General features: G+C 46.2%; 2 protein-coding genes across 10 annotated transcripts in view; one reads left to right on the top strand and one right to left on the bottom strand.

Annotated features, from left to right (window-relative positions):
* Positions 1-328: 328 nt before the first annotated feature.
* PRKAB1 (protein kinase AMP-activated non-catalytic subunit beta 1) lies at positions 329-7,256 on the top strand. Its single transcript, XM_067473291.1, has 8 exons — positions 329-439; positions 2,832-2,991; positions 3,990-4,156; positions 4,360-4,453; positions 5,170-5,284; positions 5,420-5,553; positions 5,968-6,036; positions 6,241-7,256. The coding sequence occupies exons 2-8, from the start codon at positions 2,845-2,847 to the stop codon at positions 6,316-6,318; spliced, it is 804 nt and encodes a 267-aa protein (XP_067329392.1). The 5' UTR covers positions 329-439; positions 2,832-2,844; the 3' UTR covers positions 6,319-7,256.
* A 2,967-nt stretch (positions 7,257-10,223) lies between these two features.
* CIT (citron rho-interacting serine/threonine kinase) overlaps positions 10,224-21,626 on the bottom strand; it is a 125,166-nt gene continuing 113,763 nt past the window's right edge. For 6 of the 9 annotated variants that reach the window (XM_060785393.2, XM_060785400.2, XM_060785397.2 and 3 more), the window contains 13 exons: positions 20,687-20,791; positions 20,311-20,480; positions 19,349-19,429; positions 19,088-19,223; positions 18,103-18,242; positions 16,879-16,971; positions 16,511-16,619; positions 16,254-16,382; positions 15,636-15,716; positions 14,774-14,852; positions 14,483-14,662; positions 12,730-13,063; positions 10,224-12,412 (listed from right to left, as the gene is read on the bottom strand). In XM_060785393.2, coding sequence (XP_060641376.2) covers positions 12,389-12,412; positions 12,730-13,063; positions 14,483-14,662; positions 14,774-14,852; positions 15,636-15,716; positions 16,254-16,382; positions 16,511-16,619; positions 16,879-16,971; positions 18,103-18,242; positions 19,088-19,223; positions 19,349-19,429; positions 20,311-20,480; positions 20,687-20,791 — 1,661 coding nt within the window. In that variant the 3' untranslated portion in view covers positions 10,224-12,388. The remainder of the gene's footprint in view (positions 12,413-12,729; positions 13,064-14,482; positions 14,663-14,773; positions 14,853-15,635; positions 15,717-16,253; positions 16,383-16,510; positions 16,620-16,878; positions 16,972-18,102; positions 18,243-19,087; positions 19,224-19,348; positions 19,430-20,310; positions 20,481-20,686; positions 20,792-21,626) is intronic. The other 3 variants (XM_060785395.2, XM_060785396.2, XM_060785399.2) reach the window with 1 other exon arrangement.

The following is a 21,626-nucleotide window of genomic DNA, read 5'->3' as shown; positions in this document are numbered from 1 at the left end:
TTGAAGGCTAAGTAAACACATGGAGATTGAAGAATCGAGGTTTCTCTTGCAATTTCCCGACACTTCCCTGATCTTGAATCCTGGCCAGGCTGCAAAATAAGGAAACGGGGAATACATTGTTAGGGGTGTATCCTTTTGGGAGCCCTGTATGCGGGATCATTTAGGACGGAGGAAGGAAGGTTGCTCAGTCAAGACGAGGAAAGAGCCAGCAAGTGCCATGCAAGGCGGGAGGGAGAAACGAGGAAAGTCGACGCGGTCCCTTTAAGACCGGCACGCTCCAGCGATGCTCCCGCCCCGCCTCTAGGGAACCCCCGGGAAGTGCGCATGCTCAGGCCGCCGGAAACGGAAGTGTCTATAAGGAGCGTTCGGCGAGAGGACGGGAGGAACGGTCCTTGCTGCTGTTGTTGAGGGGACTCGGAGGCAGAAGCAGCCAGCGAAGGTGAGGGTTAGGATCTTAGGGCTCTGGAGCATGTGCAGAGGGTCTGTGCTCCAGCCCCGCATTTCCAAGGAATTGATTCTCCTCCTGCCCACTTCCTTCACCGTCCAACACTCACATCCATTGACTTTTCTTAGTTCCAAAGCCCAGGATCCCTGCTGCCTGTAGGATTATGGGAGTTGTAGTCCAAAATAATGCCCCTAGGGCAGGCATAGGCAAACTTCGGCCCTCCAGGTGTTTTGGACTACAACTCCCACGATTCCTAACAGCCTCAGGCCCTTTATTGAGATTGTTAGGAATTATGGGAGTTGTAGTCCAAAACGCCTGGAGGGCCGAAGTTTGTCTATGCCTGCCTTAGGGTCTCTTGTGTTCTTTTTTCTAGCACATCAGTGAGTAACTTCAGCCTTCCAGAGAGGAACTGCTGTTCCCATCATCGCCCCCACGTTCCACCATCTAATAATAAATTATAATGTAATGTAATATATTGTATGTTGTTGTTCATTCGTTCAGTCGTTTCCGACTCTTCGTGACCTCATGGACCAGCCCACGCCATAGCTCCCTGTCGCTTGTCACCACCCCCAGCTCCTTCAAGGTCAATACAGTCATTTCAAGGATACCATGCATCCATCTTGCCCTTGGTCAGCTCCTCTTCCTTTTTCCTTCCATTTCCCCCAGCATCATTGTCTTCTCTAAGCTTCCCTTTCTTCTCATCATGTGGCCAAAGTACTTCATCTTGGCCTCTAATATCCTTCCTTCCAATGAGCAGTTGGGCTTTATTTCCTGAAGTATGGACTGGTTGGATCTTCTGGCGGTCCAAGGCACTCTCAGAACTTTCCTCCAACACCACAGTTCAAAAGCATCTCTCTTCCTTCACTCAGCCTTCCTTATGGTCCAGTTCTCGCATCCATAGGTTACTATAGGGAATACCATTGCTTTAACTATGAGGATCTTCATTGCCAGTGTGATGTCTCTCCCCTTCAATATATTGTATATACATATAATATTTATAATATAATGTAATACAATATAATAATAATATATCATAATTATATATTTTATATTACATGTAATATTACTAATAATATTACAATATAATGGTATAGTACAATATAGTAATATATAATACTGATATTGTACTATGCTAATAATTTAATGTATGTATATATATCTTGTAAGCCGCTCTGAGTCTCCTTTGGGGCGAGAAGGGTGGCATATATATGTCATAAATAAATAAATCTTTGGAGACTCGCAAGCATCCCGGTCTTGGGATCTTTCAAAGTTGGGGTAAATGAAAGCAGACAGTCTGCGATTCACCTTGGCTGAACAGCAGCCTCATTTCTCTTTTTTAAATGAGGCCAGTGTGGGTTATATGACCCCTGAATGAACCTCTTCGGCTGCATATAAAGCCCCTTTCCCCCCTCCTTAAGATCTCTTGAGAACAATTCTTAACTAGCTCCAGGCATCCAGTGGTTTTTATAATTTGATCCTCATTTGGCAAAACGGAGATGTGTAGCTCTGGCTGCAATTGCTTTGAGGACCTTGTACATTACTTTCCGTTCTGTCCCTCTTAAGCCATCAAGAGGTACTTCTTGATATCACGTGTTCTCTAGAGAGGCACACAGGGTTTTTTTTCCAGGAAAGAGCTGTGCAGTGACTAAAGGATAATCACAATTATTTACTTGAGAGGCAGTGACTAAAGGGTAAGAGTTGTCATTTGCTCAAGATGCCAGGAAATTGCATGCTACTTTGATTAGCAATTTTGAATATTATTTGCTGTACAGCCTAAAAGCTTTCAGTGTATCCGTTGCAGTTCCAAGAGATTTCAAAAGTAGTTGACATTTAATTTATTTATTTTTGTTCTTATTAAATAATTTCAGACGTTATCCTTGGGCTTATTTGATTTCTCTGGCCTCAATGTTAAGCCAGCACCCCTCTTTCGGCCTTTTCCTTTTCCAGTGTGTATTAGATTGCGTTGTTGTTCCTCTACATTGGTGTTATGGTATCCGGTTGTTGTGACCGTCAATAATTGGGAAGGATTTGTGGCTGTCTTTTTTTCTCTGTGCCTACAGCAGAGAAGACATGATCATATGTCATAAGGAAGAGGAGCAGGCTCGTATTCTGCAGCCCTGGAGACTTGGAATTCCATAGAGCCATGGGTTCAAATGTTAGGAAAAGAGATCCCATCTGAACATTAGGAAGAAATTTCTGACCGTAAGATGAGATATTCAACAGTGGAACTCTCTGCCTCGGAGTGCAGTGGGAACTCCTTCTTTGGAAGCTTTTAAATAGAGGCTGGATGGCCATCTGTCAGGGGTGCTTTGTGCTCTTCCTGCATGGCAGGGAGTTGGACCAGATGGCCCATGCGGTCTCTTTCAACTCTGATTCTGTCATTCAGGATCTGAAGAACAATGGGGAATACCAGCAGCGAACGTTCAGGAGTGGAGCGCCAGGGAGGCCACAAAACTCCTCGCTCGGGAGCCAAGGATGGAGACCGGCCTAAGATCTTGATGGATAGCCCTGAAGATGCTGACTTATTCCATTCGGAAGAAATGAAGGTATGATGTCAGCCTTTTTTAGCCAGCAAAATGGGTTCTGCTTTTCCTTCTGGAGGGTGAACAAAATGTCTGCTCCAGCTTCCAATTTTAAGAGTGCCTGGAAAGAGGAGGTTTGAGTCTTCTTTTAAGGAGACAGCTTGGATTTATTTCTCCTAGTAATGTGTTCTGAGCTGCTGATATTTACAACCAAAAGCACAAATGGATTTCATGAGCAGCTTTGTCTCCTTTGGCAAGAAAAAAAAATTGGCTCTTGAGAGTAAAACAAAAGCCGGCTGGCACACTTCCCTTAGCAGGAGGAGGGGTTTATTACTGAGTGTATTTTCGAATTGCTCCTTCACTCCCGAGTGCTCAAGGTGACTTAAAGCAGAGCCGTAAAATACTAACATGCAAGGATCGTAAAAGACTAGAATCCAGCAGATAAAAGGTAAATATGACAGTAAAAGAGGAGAGCCTTCAAAAATCAAGCTGCAGCATTTATCGTTGAAAATTGAATCGTTGAAGTGGCATGTTTTCAGCATTCTTATTTAACACTAGAAGCACTACACCACACTGGTTCTTTAAAGATCTACCTCTGTGATTCCCCTGCTGATGGCATTTTTTGGGAAATGGGATTGACCGTTGAGCTAATGGTTGCGTTCAAGAGCCAAATTGTCATGCAACACTTAGGAGCCCCGGTTGCGCAATGGGTTAAGCCCTTGAGCCAGCAGGACTGAAGAGTGACAGGCTGGAAGTTTGAATCTGGGGAGAATGCGGATGAGCTCCCTCTGTCAGCTCCAACTCCCCATGCGGGGACATAAGAGAAGCCTCCCACAAGGAGGTAAAACATCAAAAAACATCAGGGTGACCCCTGGGCAGCATCCTTGTAGACGGCCAATTCTCTCACACCAGAAACAACTTGGAGTTTCTCAAGTTGCTTCTGACACGAAAATAATAATAATGCAACATTTGGGTCAGCCAGTGAACTCCAAAAGCCAGCACCCCCCTGCTCTTCTTTCTAGGCTTCTTTGGAGAAAGAAGAATTCCTAGCTTGGCAGCATGATGTGGAAGTGAAGGACAAGGCCCCTACGCAAGCACGGCCGACAGTCTTTCGCTGGACTGGAGGAGGGAAAGAAGTGTATTTATCTGGCTCTTTTAACAATTGGAGCAAACTTCCACTGACAAGGAGGTAAGCCTCTTGGTAACAGAGCCTGTGTTTGTGTTTTGGCATGGCCAAGCATATCATGGCTAGCTGTTCTGGTGCATTTTGTTGCTCTTTTTTGAGATGGACTAGCAGCAGATTGGTAGGCCTTGCAGGCGTGGCAAGTTGGCCATTGAGCCTCTTAAGATCATTGATAAACAGGGTGAATTTCTCTCTGTCTTTTTTCACAGCCACAATAATTTTGTAGCAATCCTTGATCTTCCAGAAGGTGAACACCAATACAAGTTTTACGTGGATGGGCACTGGACACATGATCCTTCAGAGGTAAATCCAAGGGATCACAATAGTGATTTGCGACCTCATTGTACAGGCTAATTTGACCATCGTATGCTGGTTCCTCCCCCCTTTGTCACGGAGCCCATCTCACAATGTACATCTACTTCCAGTGGGGCTCCATGGCAAAAGGGGAGAGGTACTGGTTCATGCTGCCACGGAGACAACACAGGAGACTCCCTGTGTTGCATTTGCAACTATGGGGGAAGCCAGGCAATGGACACTACCCGCTGTGGGATGGGGACAAGGTTAAGTCGGGCAATGCAAGGTGTGGGGCAACAGGTTCTCCACATCCACTGCCAGACCCCTACAAGTTTGCCACAATGTGTGGCGAATCCATAGGTTAATATAATAAGGTTCCGAGGCTTTTTCCAGAGAACTACACTTTCCCTATTGAAGCGGCTTTCCTGGGTATCAGTGCTTTTCAGGGCACAGTTGACATGGCTTAAATCCACACTATATGAAAGATCCATCTTCTGCTCTGAAGGTGCCTGAGTCCTTGGAGGAGGGCTTTAGGCCCCATCGCCATCCCAGGCCTGTTGGGTGAGGACCTTCTTGGTGGCCGCTCCCAGGCTCTGGAATTCTAAAGGGCTTTGAATGGTCCAACCTTATCATTCCAAAAAGTGACAATATCACCCCTTTGCTGAGGATGGGAAGGTTCACAGCAAGCAGGAACAGAGCAGAGCCGCCTGTGTGTTTCCTCCTAGCCTATAGTTACCAGCCAGATGGGGACCCTCAACAATGTTATTCAGGTGAAGAAAACAGACTTTGAAGTCTTTGATGCTTTAATGGTGGACTCTCAGAAGTGCTCCGATGTGTCTGGTGAGTATTGGAAATTGTCAAAGGAACCAGGAACTGAGAAAAGTACAGCCAAAGGGGGAGAGAGATAGCATTGGTTAGGGCTCCTTTAACCATCTTAACTCTCTTCTTGCCTACTACTCAATTCCTGCCTGGCAGAGCTCTCAAGTTCACCCCCCGGGCCCTACCACCAGGAACCCTACATCTGTAAGCCCGAGGATCGGTTCAAATCTCCCCCTATTCTTCCTCCACACCTGCTGCAGGTTATTCTCAACAAAGACACTGGGATTTCGGTGAGTAGAGGACTCCGTTCCTTAAGAATCAACAAGTCCAGGCTTGGTTGGGGTAATATTCTCCATCAAAAGGTTTTACTTCTCTGAAAGAGTGTGCAATTTTGTGCTTATCTGGTAACTGTGTGAGGAAGGGAACCTCTTGTGACCCTCACGGCTTTGAATCTTGAATGCAAGGCTCCTAACTGGTTAGAAATTATTTTGTTATAGTTTTAATTGGTTTTATATTAATTTTATTGTGTGATAGTAAATGTTTTCAACTGTATGTATGCTCATGGCATCTAATTATTGCCAATCTATACGCCACTCTGAGTCGCCTCTGGGCTGAAAAGAGCGGGATAAAAATGCTGTAAATAAAGAAATAAACTAAGGGGTTGGCTTTAACTGGTTTTTCTTTGCCATTCTCCACACCCTTAGTGTGATCCAGCACTGCTTCCGGAGCCTAATCATGTCATGCTGAACCACCTCTATGCGCTCTCCATCAAAGTAAGTGAGACCCCTTGCTTTCTCTTATCCTTCATCACAGGTAGCAAACCTGTGGTCCTCTGCATGTTTTGGATTTCAGCTCCCAGAAGTTCCAGCTAGCATGGAAGAAAGGGCTTTAAATTGCTGGAGTGCTGAAGCTCACCACTGCCAACCTGCCTTTGTGATTCTACATATTGATCTGTCTCTTCTCCTGCTCTTCCCTAGGATGGGGTGATGGTGCTCAGTGCCACCCACCGTTACAAGAAAAAGTATGTGACCACCTTGCTGTATAAGCCCATATGAACTGTGCATGGGGGCCTTGGCTGATGGAGCAGCATGGGCAAGAACCCCAAAGCGTGCCTTTGTCACGGGGAAGACTTGGTGTCCAATCATACAGCTTTTTTTTAAAAGAGACCAGATTTGTTGAATTTGTTGCCTTGTGTGCACATTGCGCTCTCTTTCTCTTCGTCTGTCTCCTGCTGCGGGTATCCTTCAGCCCAATAAGCAGATATACGCCTGTTTTACCAATGAAGCATGACCGTCCAAGGATTGCCCTACAGTCCTAGCCTGTCTATTAAAAAACCAAAGCCTGAGGACATCAGGGTTGCAGAGCACATTTTTAGCCTAGTGTTTTGAGTTGCCAGTTAGTAGCAAAACATTCAAGGGGTTGGGAGAATCCAGGCTTTCTGTATTTTGATTTTACAAGTGCCATCTTCTTCCGCTTTTCAACTCTGGGGAATGGATTTTATATAAACTATGCTCCATAAATGGTAAGAATTTGAAGGAGAATAGTGTTCCCTTTCCCAGAGTTGAGAACCCCAAATAATTTTGCTACTTGTCTGAAATGGCTGCAGTCGTTCTTTCCAAGGCCAGCCAAGGGATGAGGTCCAGCAATAATACAAGGGAAGGAAAGCTGTTCCCTGTCTTTAAATGCCAATGGCCATGTTGGTGCCCCAAGTAAATACACTCCCCACCTCCTTCGGAACCAGCTTGTGCCTTTTTGCCAGGCCAGTCAAGGAATTCAGGGACTTGGTAGGCCTTAAAAGTATCCTTTCTGAACTCTGCTTTTACCAGTTGAGCCTCTTTCCAAAGCCTTCAGGTAGCTCTGTTGCTTTGAGTAGCTAAACAGCCTCCAGAGTGCTATTGGGAACAATATTGCGTATAAACTATTATTTGATCTTTTAGTATTGGTCCTCTTCAGCCACAATTTTTTAAAAAAATAAATGAATATATAGAGTGAATGAAGCGTGTGTTCTTTGCATCTGCTGGTGTCAAAAAATACTCTTTCCCAAGGGACTCATGTATTCAGTTGGAATCCATAAGTCAGTGGTTGTCAGCCTTCCTAATGCCGCAACCCCTTAGTATAGTTCCTCATGTTGTGGTGACCCCCAACCATAAAATTATTTTTGTTGTTTCTTCATAACTGTAATTTTGCTTCTGCTATCAATCGTAATGTAAATATCTGATATGTAGAATTTATTTTCATTCACTGGACCAAATTTGGCACAAATAATACCCAATACGCCCAAATTTGAATACTGGTGGGGTTGGGAGGGATTGATTTAGTCATATGAGAGTTGTAGTTGCTGGGATTTATAGTTCACCTACAATCAAAGAGCATTCTGAACTCCACCATCAATTGAATTGAATCAAACTTGGCACACAGAACTTCTATGACCAAGAGCAAATACTAGAAGGGTTTGGTGGACATTGACCTTGAGTTTTGGAGTTGTAGTTCACCCACATCCAGAGAGCAGAAGGAGGGCTTTTGGTGGGAAGATTCACCGTCTTGTTTCCAAAAAGGAAGAGAAGGACAGGCGGAGCGATCTTCAGCCTCGTCTGCCAAAGGGGTTCCTAAGACCATCAGAAACATGTGTTTTCTGAAGGCCTAACTCTACTGTTCTGGTCCTTTTGTGTTCCTCCCTCAGAAACCCATTCTCCCCCAGAAACACATTCTACGTATCTCATCCAGGGTTTTATCAGTTTTATTCCTAGTACATTTGGCCCGCCCACTGTGTTCTATTTCTCTATTATGTTATTTTGAAACTGTTTATTTTGTTATTCCACATATTTATTTTGATGGTATTTTCGCTTCTTGTATTTTATTTTGCTGTACTGTAATTTTGGGCTTGGCCTCATGCTAGCTGCCCTGAGTCCCCTTTGGGGAGATGGTGGTGGGGTATAAATAAAGTTTATTTATTTAGTATATTACTTTCTGATGGTCTTTGGTGACCTCTCTGAAACCCCCCTCATGACCCCCCAGGGGTTCCGACCCCTAGGTTGAGAAACAATGATTTAACTTTTCCGAACTTTAGGAGGCGTTACCCCATTGAGAAGGCTTTTCTCTCTGCCTTATTTTCCTGCACGTGCAGCATGATTAGCACAGCAACATTCAAGGGTTACGATTTCCTCCACTGTTGTCATTGCCACAATAAAACCCACTAGCAATTTTTGGGAAAGGCATTTGGCCCACTGGCTTGGGAGGAAGAACCCACAAACAACAGTCCCACCTACACCTTATACAGATTTTTCTGGCCACATGTTGCTCATTTTAATGCCTGCATCTTAGAAATATGGCAAAGCTGAGAAAGAGGCAGGAAGAGGCACCCAAACTGGGTAGGAATAAGTCCCCACAAGGAAGGCTTTTGGAGTTAGGGGTGGAAAATCATCACTGTATGGAGAAAGGGTACTTTTCCTAGGTTGTCTTTTAAACTAATGGGAGTCAGGGCCAGTGTTCCTAGAATTCACTGTCGCAACAGCCACTCACTTGGTTGGCATTTCAATATGGCCAGAGAGGATACAGCTGTCGATGGCCATTACTTACACTGGTGTAAGGATCCTCCTGTTTCTGCAGGGCACAGCGGTAAAGGAGAGGCTCTTTCCGTCACTTAATCAGTTCCCCAAGCATCAGATAAATTACAAATTTCATCATGGACAGCACTGAAACAGTGAGTCTTAAATAAGTATATTTTGTGCACATGAAAAGAAAAATAAAGGAACATTTGTAAACAAGCTTGCAGTTCATTTATACATTCAAGATTAGGCACAACAGAAGTCAAAGCAGTTTGGTTTTCAATGCAGAGCATCACTATGCGCAATAGGTCAACCAAAGGGGTGGGTTTGGGGGGGGGGTCTTGGGGGGGCTGGCTTCCTGGCGACCTGTTTGGAGCAGGCCAAGGGGGAAGGGGAGGTGCATCACTCAGCGGGGGCCGCACCTCGGCTCCCGCCAGCTCACAGTTTGGCATACACACACACGATCCCTGTAGAAGAAGACGTCAGACCCTGTAGAAACTGGCTTCGGTTTAAAAATAGAAATATTTACAGTGTAGTCGAAACTTGCATTCGCTTGCCAAGTGTTGCTTCGTTTGGTGATGTATGGCCTGAATTACGTTGTTGGTAGGTTTTTTAAAAACGCACCGCAGGGTGTTTGCGTGCATGTGTGTGTGCATGTGTGTGTATATATATATATGTTGTTACAGCACCAGAGAAGAGGGAAAGGTCATTGAACAGTTATTGTCAGTCTACGATGCTGCACCATCTGTCCACTGGGACTGATGATGGCCAGCCCTGTTTAGGCCTGGATGTTGGGGGGCAGCGGCTGAAGAAGAGGTCAGCTCACGTTAGGGAAAACTGGTTCAAGCATTGAGGAGGTGAGCAAGGAAAGGAAAGCTCCCCATTGCATGGACTGTTTTCCCAGTACACGTGGTTGGAATTGCCATTGTGCCCCTTACCTCCCCACTCCCTGCCCTTTGGGGTGGAATGGGGGGGGGGGGGCATAAGACCTGAGCAGGGCTTTCCTCAACAGCTAACCTGGGCAGATGGCTTTCATGAAGAGAGAGGAACTAACACACTGATGATGGCAATGGGAACTTGAGCACTTCTCTGAGTTAGTAGGCCAGGCAGCTTTGTCCTGCGCTAAGAGCGAGGCTCCTGCGCCTGTCTTCCTGCAACTCAGCTCCCAATGTTACTTCTGACTAAGATAGTTCTATCCTACCTTTGCGCCCCACAGGCCTTCTGTATGGCTGACGGTAAGTGGAGATTAGGACATCACAACTCCAAAGGTCCCTTCTTAAAGGCAGTGGTGACTTCTGAAGGCTTGGGGAGGGGAAGGGTGGGCAGAGAGAGGGGACAGTGAAGGGAGAGGCTCCCCAGGCCTTATCTGTTGCTGCTCTTGTGGGAAGGAAAAGGTCACTGTACCATGCCAGACAGAGAGTTTGTGTGTTTTTATTTGGTTATCGGTTAACAAGTTCAACACTTTCCAGGTGTAAATTATTCCTTGCTCTTGTCTGCAGTAATAAAAAGGTGATGAAGGCAAATTGATTTTTGTTTTTGTTTAAATGCAGGCAACTTCTATTTTGTAATAAAGCCTCAGACCTCATTTCCACTAACAAGCGTTTGCTTGCACATTTCACATTACAGTATTTGTTCATGGGATCCCGGAGGGTCGGGGCAAGGTCCCTTGGGCAGCGGCAGCCAAAGGCACCTTTCCTGCAACCCCCCATCCGACAAAGGGCTCGTGGTTCGGAAAAAACAAATGCACACTTTACAATAAAAAAGTAGAAACGGATTTCTTCCCCCCCCCCTTTTTTTTACGAATATAAAGTTTCTTGTAAATATGTACAGTCCTTTGAGCTATTCTATAGCAGGAAGCGTTTCACAAACAAGACACAAGATTTACACTCTTAGGACTCGACAAGCCGAGTTTTCAGGTCATGAGGAACTTTTTTTGTTTCCATGAGATGCGAAAACGCCGTAAACACCTTTCGAGACACCCAAGACCCAGAGGCAGAAATCTCCACATGTTTCCTGACAGACCATCTGGTATAAAATAGCCCGCTACGCAAGAGACCAGACCTTGTTAGCCATGACCCCACCCCACCCCCCAAAGGGCCCAGGCGCAATGGGAGATGGAGAGGCCTCACCAGTAGGGCAGCACTGGCTGGGAAAAGGATCAGGCCAGAGAGAGAGAGAAAGGGAGTGGAAGGCAGCTAAAGCTAATTGAACGGACAAAGCCTGAGTTGGAAAGAAATGACCCTCTCTGCTCAGCAAGAGAGGGCTTGTGTTTGTGGCAAAAAGTGATGACAAAAGGCTTGGGATTTGTCAAGGCTGCCCGTTCTCTTTGCTGCCAGGAGCAGTGGTTTATGCCACACTGATTTTCTTAGTCTCTCTTTTGGGCATGGTTCTTATTTGCTTCCTACGGTTTCTTATTTGGAGCAGCTGAGTGCTGCTTCCATCGACTTTGGGAGCAAGGAGGCATCTCCTTGGCTTGGGCCTCTCCCAGGACAGTGGCACATTTTGCGAACAGGATCCTGCCCAATGCTGGCCAGGGATGGGAATGTCATCATGCCTCGTGGAATTTGTTTGTCGCGGACTCAAAGAACCAGAGCTCTTTCTCCCTTCAGTGCCTGTTTCCCCAGTAAACAAGGATGGTTATCGTTGCAGCATTAAATCTATAAAGGCTTTAGTTCAGTTTAACACGGGAGGTACAAGATACAATATCGAGCAAAGCAACTGAAAAGGAGACCGCAGCCAGGACGATGGTGTTGCAGTTAAGCATGCAGGGAGCTGCCATGCAGAAAACCTGGGTAAGGGGCAGGGGGTTTAACACCTCTTGACTGCAACGAGGGCAGAAGAGGGGAGTGGGCAGTGACCACGTGACTAGGTGATCAAGGGCTGTTAGGGGGGAGTTGAAACAGGACATTCCCTTCCTCGTAACCCGGCTAGCCACAGAGCTGCACCAAACGGCTATAGTATTCTCTCCTTCGTTTGGGGTTGGCTGGGTTTTTTTAATTCCTTTTGTTTGGAATGTGACATTCCAAAGGGTTTTAGAAGCAGCAGATGGACTAAACTGATTGAGATTTCTCTAAAGCTCTGCAGAAGAAGCTAGAATGATGCTGGGTACTGAGACACAACCGCCGAGGCCTCGGCTGGTGGCAAGGCCTTTCCCAGACCTCCAGCATCGTTTCCCCAAATGCTGATAGCCTATACCTTTCCAGCTTGGGTGAGATCCCCACCCCGTCTGGCTTCATGGACGGGGATGGTTGAAGGCTCAACGCGAAGTATAAAAAGTGTATGAACTGCTTTTGAAAGAGCAACGGGAGTACAAAGTGCCCAAAAAGAGGGAGCTGGGGGAAGAAAGGAGAGAAAAACCCAACTGCAGGAAGCGGTAGGAAAAGAAACTGAGATGCGAGCATTTCCCTTGCAAGCAACTAGAGTCCTGGCGGATTGGATCCGGTTGCCAGAACCCTTTTGGGGCCCAGAGGGGTTGGGCTGGCTGGGGTGGCTGGGCCGCAAAGGAAGAAGCATGGCTGCCCACTCAGTACATTTCCTGGGGTCTTCCTGCAGTTCAAGGTCGGGGGAAGGCTTGTGTAGCTTATACTGAAGATTGGTCCCAGACCTGTTAAGGAAAGCAGAGGGGGGCGGGATGTAAATTGACGGGAAGGGACCCCTGGGACAGAGCTCAGGACATGCTCTCTCAAGCACAGCATCCCACTAAGAAAAAGAGTCTGCCTTTTCGACACTCAGAGCTCCACGGGACAGACGGCTTCGGCCAAAGTGCAGCGAACAAGAGAATCTTTCCAGAGAGAGACTCGGCACTCACGTCCTGGGTCCAATTCCGAGCCGTCTACGTGAAAGAGAGAGCATGCCCTTCTCCCCGGTTGGTGGGCGGGCCTGGGAGGATTACCGGCAGCCCCATACACATGCGCAGCTTACCTTGTTGACTTGGGAGAGGGGAGTCCTTGCGCCCCCCCCCTGCATCCTTCCCCGGCTGCTCTCCTCAAACAGCCTCCCAGGGGACCTCTCCCTGCGGGTGCTCAGGACCCGGCCAGGAGATTTCTCCCGCTCTAGTGGACGCCCGGGTGACTTGTCCCTACGCAGCTCCGTCCGTCCCTCTCGATAGCGGTGGGGTGTGCTTGGCTCCCGGGAATGGGCTGGACCTTCCGGGGGCCCGGGGCTGGAGGCTACCCGCTTGGTTATGTGCTCGTTGTAGGTGGGGGGACCCCTCTTATTTGGGCTGCTGTCATTCAAAAACAATGGACGCGGACAGCTGAGTGACAAAAACCTCAAAGTTACACGTTTATCTGCAACAATTCAACCCTCCCCCCCCCCCCCATGCGTTCCCTGGCCCTATAGATCCATTGAGCATAAAACCGTCGCACTCTGTTTGAAAAGCTACCAGTTCCCCCAAGAAGCCTCCAAAGGACAGCTTTCACTAGCCATGTAACTTTCAGATGTAGTGGCCTGCAACTGCCATGACCCCCCAGCCAGGAAGGCCAAATGGGGAAGTTTTAGTCTTTCTGGAGGCCTTTGGACTGTGGAAGGAAGACAAGAAAACCTATTGCTCTTGCCTGACTTTACACTGGTTCCACTTTGGTCCTCTCATGTTCCTTGTCTTGGATACCATCTCATGTATCATCCAATGGTATATGAATACAGAATTACTACTCCCCCCCCCTTTGCTCCCCCTCCCCTTTACCTCATTTTGTTTTGCACACTAGGACTTGCATTTTACCATCTTACTGCCTCTCCTTTTGCTTGTTTAGCCACTCTCAGATCCATATGATCTGGCTGCTACAGTCTGTATCCCACTGAGAGCTCTCCCTTAAAAGAGAATATTTCAAAAGCCACTTCTGTCCTTGTCCTTTTAACTGCTTCTGATGCTGTTGACTGCAATTGCATTCCTTTTCTGACCATCTGGACAGCCTAGGATTGCTGCAACTGTTCTTTCATCCTGCTAGGGAATAACACCTCTTCCATAGTTTTCCATAGAGGCCACTTTCTGCCTTTGATGGTTGTCTTCCAGTAGATGCTCTACCAACTCTCAGAATGTCCAAGTGTTATTTTAACGATGACACTCGCATTACCACCTGCCCCCCACAGCTCTAAAGACTTTCTCACAGCCCTCTTCTGAGTTTGAACTGCTCCTTTCCCCTCTTCTCATGACCTAGTCTCTCCTGACCCAAGGGCACCATCCATGATACTGAGTGCAAAAGGGTCTTGGCTTTCCTTGTCAGTACTTCTCTCCTTGACTGTCTCTTGCATGACTTGATGGCTCAAACTGCGCAGAGGGCACAAACACTCAGGCTTCCTTGCACACACCTTTTCAGATAAAGCTAAGGTTTCTTCCTAGGTCATCACTTGTCTTGACTAGTCCTTTCATTTTGATTGGCCCCGGTCACCTCAATTTGTCTCAAAACTTTACTTTAAAAAAGGTAGCACATGAAACATAATAAAATCCTTCTCTCCTCACCCACTCCATTCTGGGACTAGAAAGGAGGAGCTTTATAGTATAGTTGCTCTAACTCCCACCCTTTGCCATATTACTCATTTGGGGATCAAACATTTGTTTGCCTTGGGTTGACATGCCTTGCCTGCTCCTGCCTCAGAGACTCATGGACCAGGGGCCTAATCTGGATCTTATGTGATGCCAGACATATCCAGTAGCAAAAATCCAATCATTTCCTACCTGCGTGTGGTAGAAGACGCCCGGTGGTGTTCATTGTTGGACTCCTTCACCAGATTCCCCTTGCAGCAAATAACGCGTAGTTTGTCTTGATACGAAGAAGCCAGGTAAATCGCGCCAGATGAAATGGCCGGACCCAGATAGCGAGGGCTGGGAATATCCAAGTGAGCTCGAGCTGGAGTTCTGAGGGCCGGGGGAAGAGAAGAAAGGGTTTTGAGCTTGCATCCCAGCAGATAGATCAACATTTCAGAACACCCGGGACCCCACTGCCATGGAAGACATGGACTCGCTTACCCAAGGGAGGCCCGAGCTTGAATCTCAATGACTTCGAGGGAGTTGAAGTGTGTCACAAACAGATACGGCTCCCTGTAGGCTACAAGAGTGCCAGGAACAAAAATGAAACGTTAACGGGAATGCAAGTGGATTTGCAAGAGAAGAGCATGAGCAGTTTAGTTCCGGGTTCAAGTTAGAAGAAGGAAAACCATCCCTCTGCTGCTTCTGAGAACCCTCTGGAGCGGTCCTCCCCTTGCAGCAGAAAGAGAGAACCAAACCCAAGAATGTCTCTTCCAAGGGATGGAAATGCCTGCCATCCCAAACGGAAAAGACACCCCCTGCCCATCACCAAGGAAAAGAACAGAAAACAAGTACAGGACAAACACCAGATATGGTGAAGGAACAGAACCAGAAAAATGTGAAACTCTCCAAAAAAGGGGGTGACAGGACAGGAGTGGAGTACATGACCAGGACTCTAGACTCTCGGCCCAAAGACAGGAGACAAAGTCCTCCCAACTCACAAAGAACAGGAATCTCCAGCAAGCAATTACCTTTTCTCCCCAGCTTCCAGGGAGCTTAGTTTAAATGTAAGAAACCCCAACAACAGTGGCATTCCCTCAAGACAGACTGAGAGCCTTTCTGGAGGAGTGGGTACCTGTCCCCTGAGCCCTGAGACTGAAGGCTGCTCTACTTATTAACCTGCTGCAAAGAGAGAATCTGGGCAAGGTAAGGTACTCATTAGACAGTGGGAAACACCCTGGAAAACCATCTTAGCTGGGAAAGATGATGGGTTTTGTTATTTCTATGATCTCCAGGATCCAAAAGCACTGGGCCAGGATGCATGCTCAGTAATGCAATGAAAAACAAAGCAATCAGCGCTTACCAAATGCCAAAGGCAGACGGCTCCATTTGAGATCATCTGAGCGACTGCGTCTCCCATAGGAGTCGACAAAGACACCAAACTCTGCAGGGCAAAAAGCAAAAATCAGTCGCCGAATTTCAAATGGTGAAGAGAAACCGAATAGAAACAGAATAGAAACAGGAGTCTGTTGGGAGACCCAAGTGTTTTGTGAAGCTCTGGTCATCCATTGTTTTAACCTACTTGGCCAGGAGACAGCCTCGCCAACTGGAAAGGAAGCAAGAAGGGCACAGCGCTTGCTCACTCTGGAATCCTCCCAGGAGGGTGAGAAGTGGGCCAGACCCTTCATTCTCTTCGCAATAGCACTGCTTTGGAGCAGCTGCCCCTTCCGCCGCTCCCACTAATGCTGGGGAGCAGAAGGAATGGAGGCCTAACCAAGACCCAACAGGGGACAAGTACAGTGAGTGCCCTCACTCATACCCAGCAGATGGGCCCCTCTTACATCTGGAAGAACAGCGAGAAGGGAGGGAGGGTTAAGAGTTGCAGCAAACAGGGAGGAGGGGACCAAAGATTTCACAGTCCAAGTATCTGTTTGACCTCAGGAGTTCAACAGACCCCCTCATTGTCACAAACCCCACTTACCATGATAGCAGAGCAGATACTCCTCCCTCTGACCCGCAGGATTCACCTGGATGATATTGATTGGAAAACTGTTGCTAGAGGAAGCAAACACAGCGGATGCTAAGGTGTGGTCGTTCTTGTCCAGGAACTCTAAGATCAAGAGAAGGAACAAGAGATCAGCACATTTCATTACAAATATTAGAACAAACACACCACCAGCCTCCAATTTCTCTCCACGGCTGTTAGCATTAAGGAAGTGCTAAGGAAGTCAGCCTTACCATCCAGTGTATACTGCTTCATCTCAATTTCATAAAACTTGTTTGTTCCAATGATGATGCTGTAAGTGGTGAAATGAATACAGCTGCAGGGCTCGGAGGTTTCAATCTCCTGTAAGTGGGAAACACAAAAGCATAAGCACACCACCCACGATTAGCTACTTTGCTTCATTATCCAATACTCTGCTCAGAGTTTTAATGGGAACCATGGCTGCCATCACCTAAGGTTTCCCAGACCTGGCCTTTCTAAGCTTGAGTAATTGTATAGTTGGAAGCTAATGGAAGCAAGGTCAAACGACCCACTGTTGGAATTGATTCTGAAGAAACACTCCCTCTGATTCTCATGAAGGAAACAGAAGGGCAAACCGTACCTTCCTGATGCAGAACTTGCTAAGGCTTTCATTGTAGCGCAGAACCACTACTTTGCTGGGCATGGCTGCACAGATGCAGAGTCCGTTCTCAATCTGCACACAAAAGAGAAGCTCTTTTAGAAACTATAGGAGATTCTTGCGGACCAGGAATAGCTATGAACAAACCACCTCCGTTATTATACAGAGAGAAAAGCACACTTCACTTGTTCACAAGAAGAAATTGTCTACACTCTCTTCTAAGGGGACACAATATGCTATTGCACAAGGACACACAATAATTGATAAACTTATTTATTCTCTTTCCCAGTGAATCTTCAGCACATTCTGCGATCAGTGTGGCTGACAAAACATACTGTCTCACAATGGGTGGAAGACATCGGCTTTCAAGGGTAGGAGGCTCCAGAGGCCCATCATAAGAAACAAGGAGGTTACCCCACACCCCTCTCTGTTGCCATTGTTTTTGATATCACCATCTCTTGCTTGTACAGCCCTTTACAGAGTGAAAGAAGATGGCTCTGTGTCTTGAGGAGTTTGCAACCTGAAATTTAACACTGGACAAGGAGAAAAGAAGCAGGAAGGAGAAGCAGGAAAGCACAAGAGGATTCTTCCAAGTGCTTGTGTTTCGATTCTGTAGGAAGTGGAGTTGCAGTAAGGCATGGGGATTTTGGGTTCGGGGGGGGGGGGGGTGAACTCAAGGGCCCTGTGAAATGGAGGAATTGGGAGGGAGCAAAAGGCAGACATTCTGGAAGGCGGTTCAAGGTGAACAGCACCACAAGGGGATTTGCACAAGTGGCAGCCATTCATGTATGTGGGAGAAAGTCCGGTAATAATCTTGGAAGGTAAAATTTAACTTGGAGATGGATTTGTTTTAATGGTGGTCACTGATTGAAATGATATATAGCAAGCACAGAGGGAGAAGAGCTGCGAGCAAAACCTTCCACATCAAATCCACCTGTTATCAACCACAGACAATTCTGCAGCAGAGAACCCAAACTTCCCAGTCATTATACTACTCTCTATGTACTATAAAAGACAAGCGCCTAAACATTCCCAGTAAAGGTGAACTTTCTTGGGGAGGTTTTTCGTTTGTTTGATGTTACTGTCTCAATGTTGTATACTTCTCTGAAGGGCCATGAACAAGTGTTTTAAAGAAATGGTTGATGGATGATCTTCACACCAAAGGTTTGAGGCTAAGTTTGCTAACATAAAGTCTGCTGATCTTACCTTGCCCACAGCAAAAAGATGGCATCCTTTCACAGCTTCGAAAACATTGGGCGAGACATCCGGCTGAGCCGGCAAGTGGGATTGTGCTAGGGACTGCTTCACTTTCTTCACATCCACCAGACACAGGGCCCTCTCGTCTCCTGAGAAGACAAACAAAGGGCAAGCCTTTCAGAGGAGCACTGCTTCATCCAGATTTGATTCCACAAGGCACTTTACGTCTACAGTGGTTGAATGTGCTCTGGCTGTATTGAAAATGAGGCAAAGGGATCTATTTTAAGATGTCCTGAAACATAATGCAAGGTATTTGCATTCCTTCTAGAAAGGTATAGCAAAACAGGATTGTTCCAAAGCAATGTAGCCAGTTCTGTATCATTACATATAGAAGAATGGTGACTTGCAAAATATTCAGATAGGTCAGTAATAATAAGGGCTGTAGGAGCACCAATTTCATTGGGAAGCTAAAAGGCCCCAAAGTATTGTGGCATCGACTGCTAAATTCTACATCTTAAGAGTGACTGAGATCCTATACTTTGGCATAATGTAAATATCTGCCATCTGATTTACCTCTATACTGAATACCTGCAGCAGAAGCCATGGTTTCTCTTGTCTTATCACTCTAGCTTGTAAAGAGAGAGTCTAGCCAGAGTTCCTCTGTCACAATGATGGTGGTTTGTTTAGCTCACTTGCTGCAGGAACAATGAGGTGGCGTGTATATGCACAACGCTTGTAAACAACGCAAGTGATATCATTTGGAACTCTGGCTTATGGCTAAGTGCAGCTCACAACGTAATCTCTCTCTTCATTTTTTTAAAAAAAGAAGTGATTTTCTATCCTTACAGTTGCCATGATACACCTCAAAATGTGTGGGTGACATATAAGCCCAGAGTTGCTGAATGAGATCCCCAGCAGCAAGAGTTATGCTGAAGAGACATAGCAGAGGATGCGTTTTCTGTTCAGGCGCATGATAGGCCTTGCTTCGCTCTACCTGCTATCATGAGAAGCTTCTCCAGGTCCTTGATGAGGTGCACTTGGAAAACGGCCCCGATGCCAGGGACGTGGGTTAAAGAGTTCTTTAGGACATTCAAGGCATAAAGGCCTTCCTCGGCACCCACCAGGACCACCTGGATTCACAAAGCACAGAGAGATGCCCAATATAGAAATGTAACTTGCTATCCCAAAGCTAAACAAGTCCTTCTGGGAAACCCAATTCTTGATCCTCCAGTTTGGCAGGGCAACCTGTCCTTACCTGGTCGCTGAAGGGCAATGTGCAGTTGATGTCCAAGCGGTCTTCCCCCTCAAGCTTCAAGAGAGAATTTCCAAGGAGCTTCTGTGCAGGAAAAGGAAAAAGTGGGGAAAAGACTGAACATGGTACACAGGAATGGGTTCATGTCAATGTGTTTGCTTAAGAGAAACTCTACTTTTATTTTAGTGTTTTGAGAGAGAAAAAAGTTTATGTTATCTTTCCCTCAGTCTTGCAGTAAGGAATTATATGAGATGTGTGTAAAAAAACTTGGGTGAAGAGCTTTCAAACATATGCTGGGAGTAGAGTCAATTAGATGAGAAACAGAAAACAGCTACGAGCATTTCCCATGCTACGAACAAGATAAGTTCCGTAGGTTTGTTCTTAAGCTGAATTTGTTTGTAAGTTCAAACAGGAACACATTTTAAGTGTAACTCCAGCTAAATATCTATATAAAGCTTTAGATAGCATAGGGAAGGGAAAACACCCCTGTGGTGTTTGATTTGCTGTCTGGGCCCCTGCTCAGAAGATTTCACCCTTTTTTCTGTCCCTGTGAGAATTGGATTTTGAAGAATGTGGCTTGTTGTGGAAACAAGACTTGGTGACAGAGCTTCAGTGGAGACAGCTTTTCCCCATGATGATAACTCTTCTAGGAGTGGATTTCCCTTTCTTCCAAGGGGAAGATTCCTTGCACTTCTTGTGTCAGCCCCATTCTAATCTAGGAGTTGTTTGCAGGCCAGATGTTTGGAACTCAGGGACTGCCTATACATCCAAATAATAACCTGTGTTTCTTAAAAGCTAGAAAGCAAGAAATGGGCAGTAGCTTTGCTCTTTGCTGAGCTGGTGGAGAAAACTGACTGGCTGCCTAGTCTTTTACTGGTCAAAGAGAACGTCTTCCTCCTTTTTTCAAGAGAACACACTAAAAGGGCTCCAGCATTGACATTCCCACCCAGAACCATTCAACTTACAGCATCGGCCTCAGCTTTTTCCCGGGAAACTCTTCCTCCAGCCACAATGGACTCCAGTGCATTGACCCAGCGTTGCTTATCAGGAAAAGTGGGGGCCAGTAAATAGAGGGTCCGGCCAGGCCAGCAGGTGGTATGAGGATGAGATTCCAGTTTTAATATATATGGCACATCTATGTTGTTCCCAAAGAAAACACAAAAGATATACTGGTAAATGGAAGCAGGCGTGTTCCTTGACAAAACAAGGACAAACTAGATTAAAGGGAAGGGACGATTTGTTTCTTCTTTGCTGCCAATAGCAGTGGGAGCAGCACAAAACATGGGTTCTACTACAGGCAATTTTAAGCAAAGGGATCTGATGACATAAGGTTTGCCTAACCTGTCTTAGCTGTATTTAAAAGTTCGGTGGCTCCCACAGCCCCATGGACAGTAACATCTCCATCAGGAAGGCACAGCTCAAATTCCTCCACAGGCCTCTGTCCAGCTTTGGCAAAGATAGAAATGGAGACAAAGATAAAGGGGAAATGAAAACATGGCTGAGAAAGGAGGCTGCGGGGGGAGACTCTTTACATGTTAAAAATATCATCTCAGCATCATTCAGAAGACTGGAACAAATGTCAGAGTCATAACACTAGTAAATATAGGAAGCTGCCCTTGGTCCACACCGACTTGAGCTGTCAACTTTGACTGACAGTAATGACTCTCCAGGGTATCAAGCAGGAGTCTCTCCTAGCTTTGTCTTGGTATTTGCTGGTGCTCTCCCATCCAAGTGCTAACAAGGTCCAAACAATTTTAGTTTCTGAAATTAGATAGGATTAGATGTATCCGTGGAGGAAGGGAGGCACAGTAAGCCTGAATGCATCCAATGTTGTCAAGCTGTTCTATCTGAATTTGCATTTGTGACAGCCTACTTCTGATCCACTATGTTCTGGTATTTCATAATTCCTATCATTTGGATTTATTACTTTTTAATTATTTTATATCAATATCTGATTTGCTCTTTTTTTATAAGCTCTTGAGATTCAGGAGGTTACTTACAGCCACACGAGATATGCCTTCTGCCCCTAATTAAGTTGGCTTTGATATCAGGCTGGGAAGCACGACTGTACTATGATCTATTTCTCAAGCTATGCAAAGTGGACTGAATATTGGACTAGGACCCTGAGAGACCAGGCACCCAGCAACAACAAAAAGGGTCACAGATTCAACAGGCATGGTGGCTCCTTGACATCAAGGTAAAGTTATTTGAACAGGAAACATTATAAGAACTGTTTAGTAGGCTACCAACCTACTTCCTCAAAAACCAAGGTTTAGTTCAG

This window comes from Anolis sagrei, chromosome X (genome assembly GCF_037176765.1).
Source record: "Anolis sagrei isolate rAnoSag1 chromosome X, rAnoSag1.mat, whole genome shotgun sequence".
Taxonomy (NCBI): domain Eukaryota; kingdom Metazoa; phylum Chordata; class Lepidosauria; order Squamata; family Dactyloidae; genus Anolis; species Anolis sagrei.
This window is presented reverse-complemented; position numbering and strand designations above follow the sequence as displayed.

Excerpts from the sequence above, each read along its gene's own strand:
- PRKAB1 (XM_067473291.1), top strand. The coding sequence starts at position 2,845 with ATGGGGAATACCAGCAGCGAACGTTCAGGAGTGGAGCGCCAGGGAGGC. Across the intron at positions 5,285-5,419 it reads GAAGTGCTCCGATGTGTCTG|AGCTCTCAAGTTCACCCCCC; the intron begins GTGAGTATTGGA and ends CCTGCCTGGCAG. Across the intron at positions 6,037-6,240 it reads TCTATGCGCTCTCCATCAAA|GATGGGGTGATGGTGCTCAG; the intron begins GTAAGTGAGACC and ends GCTCTTCCCTAG.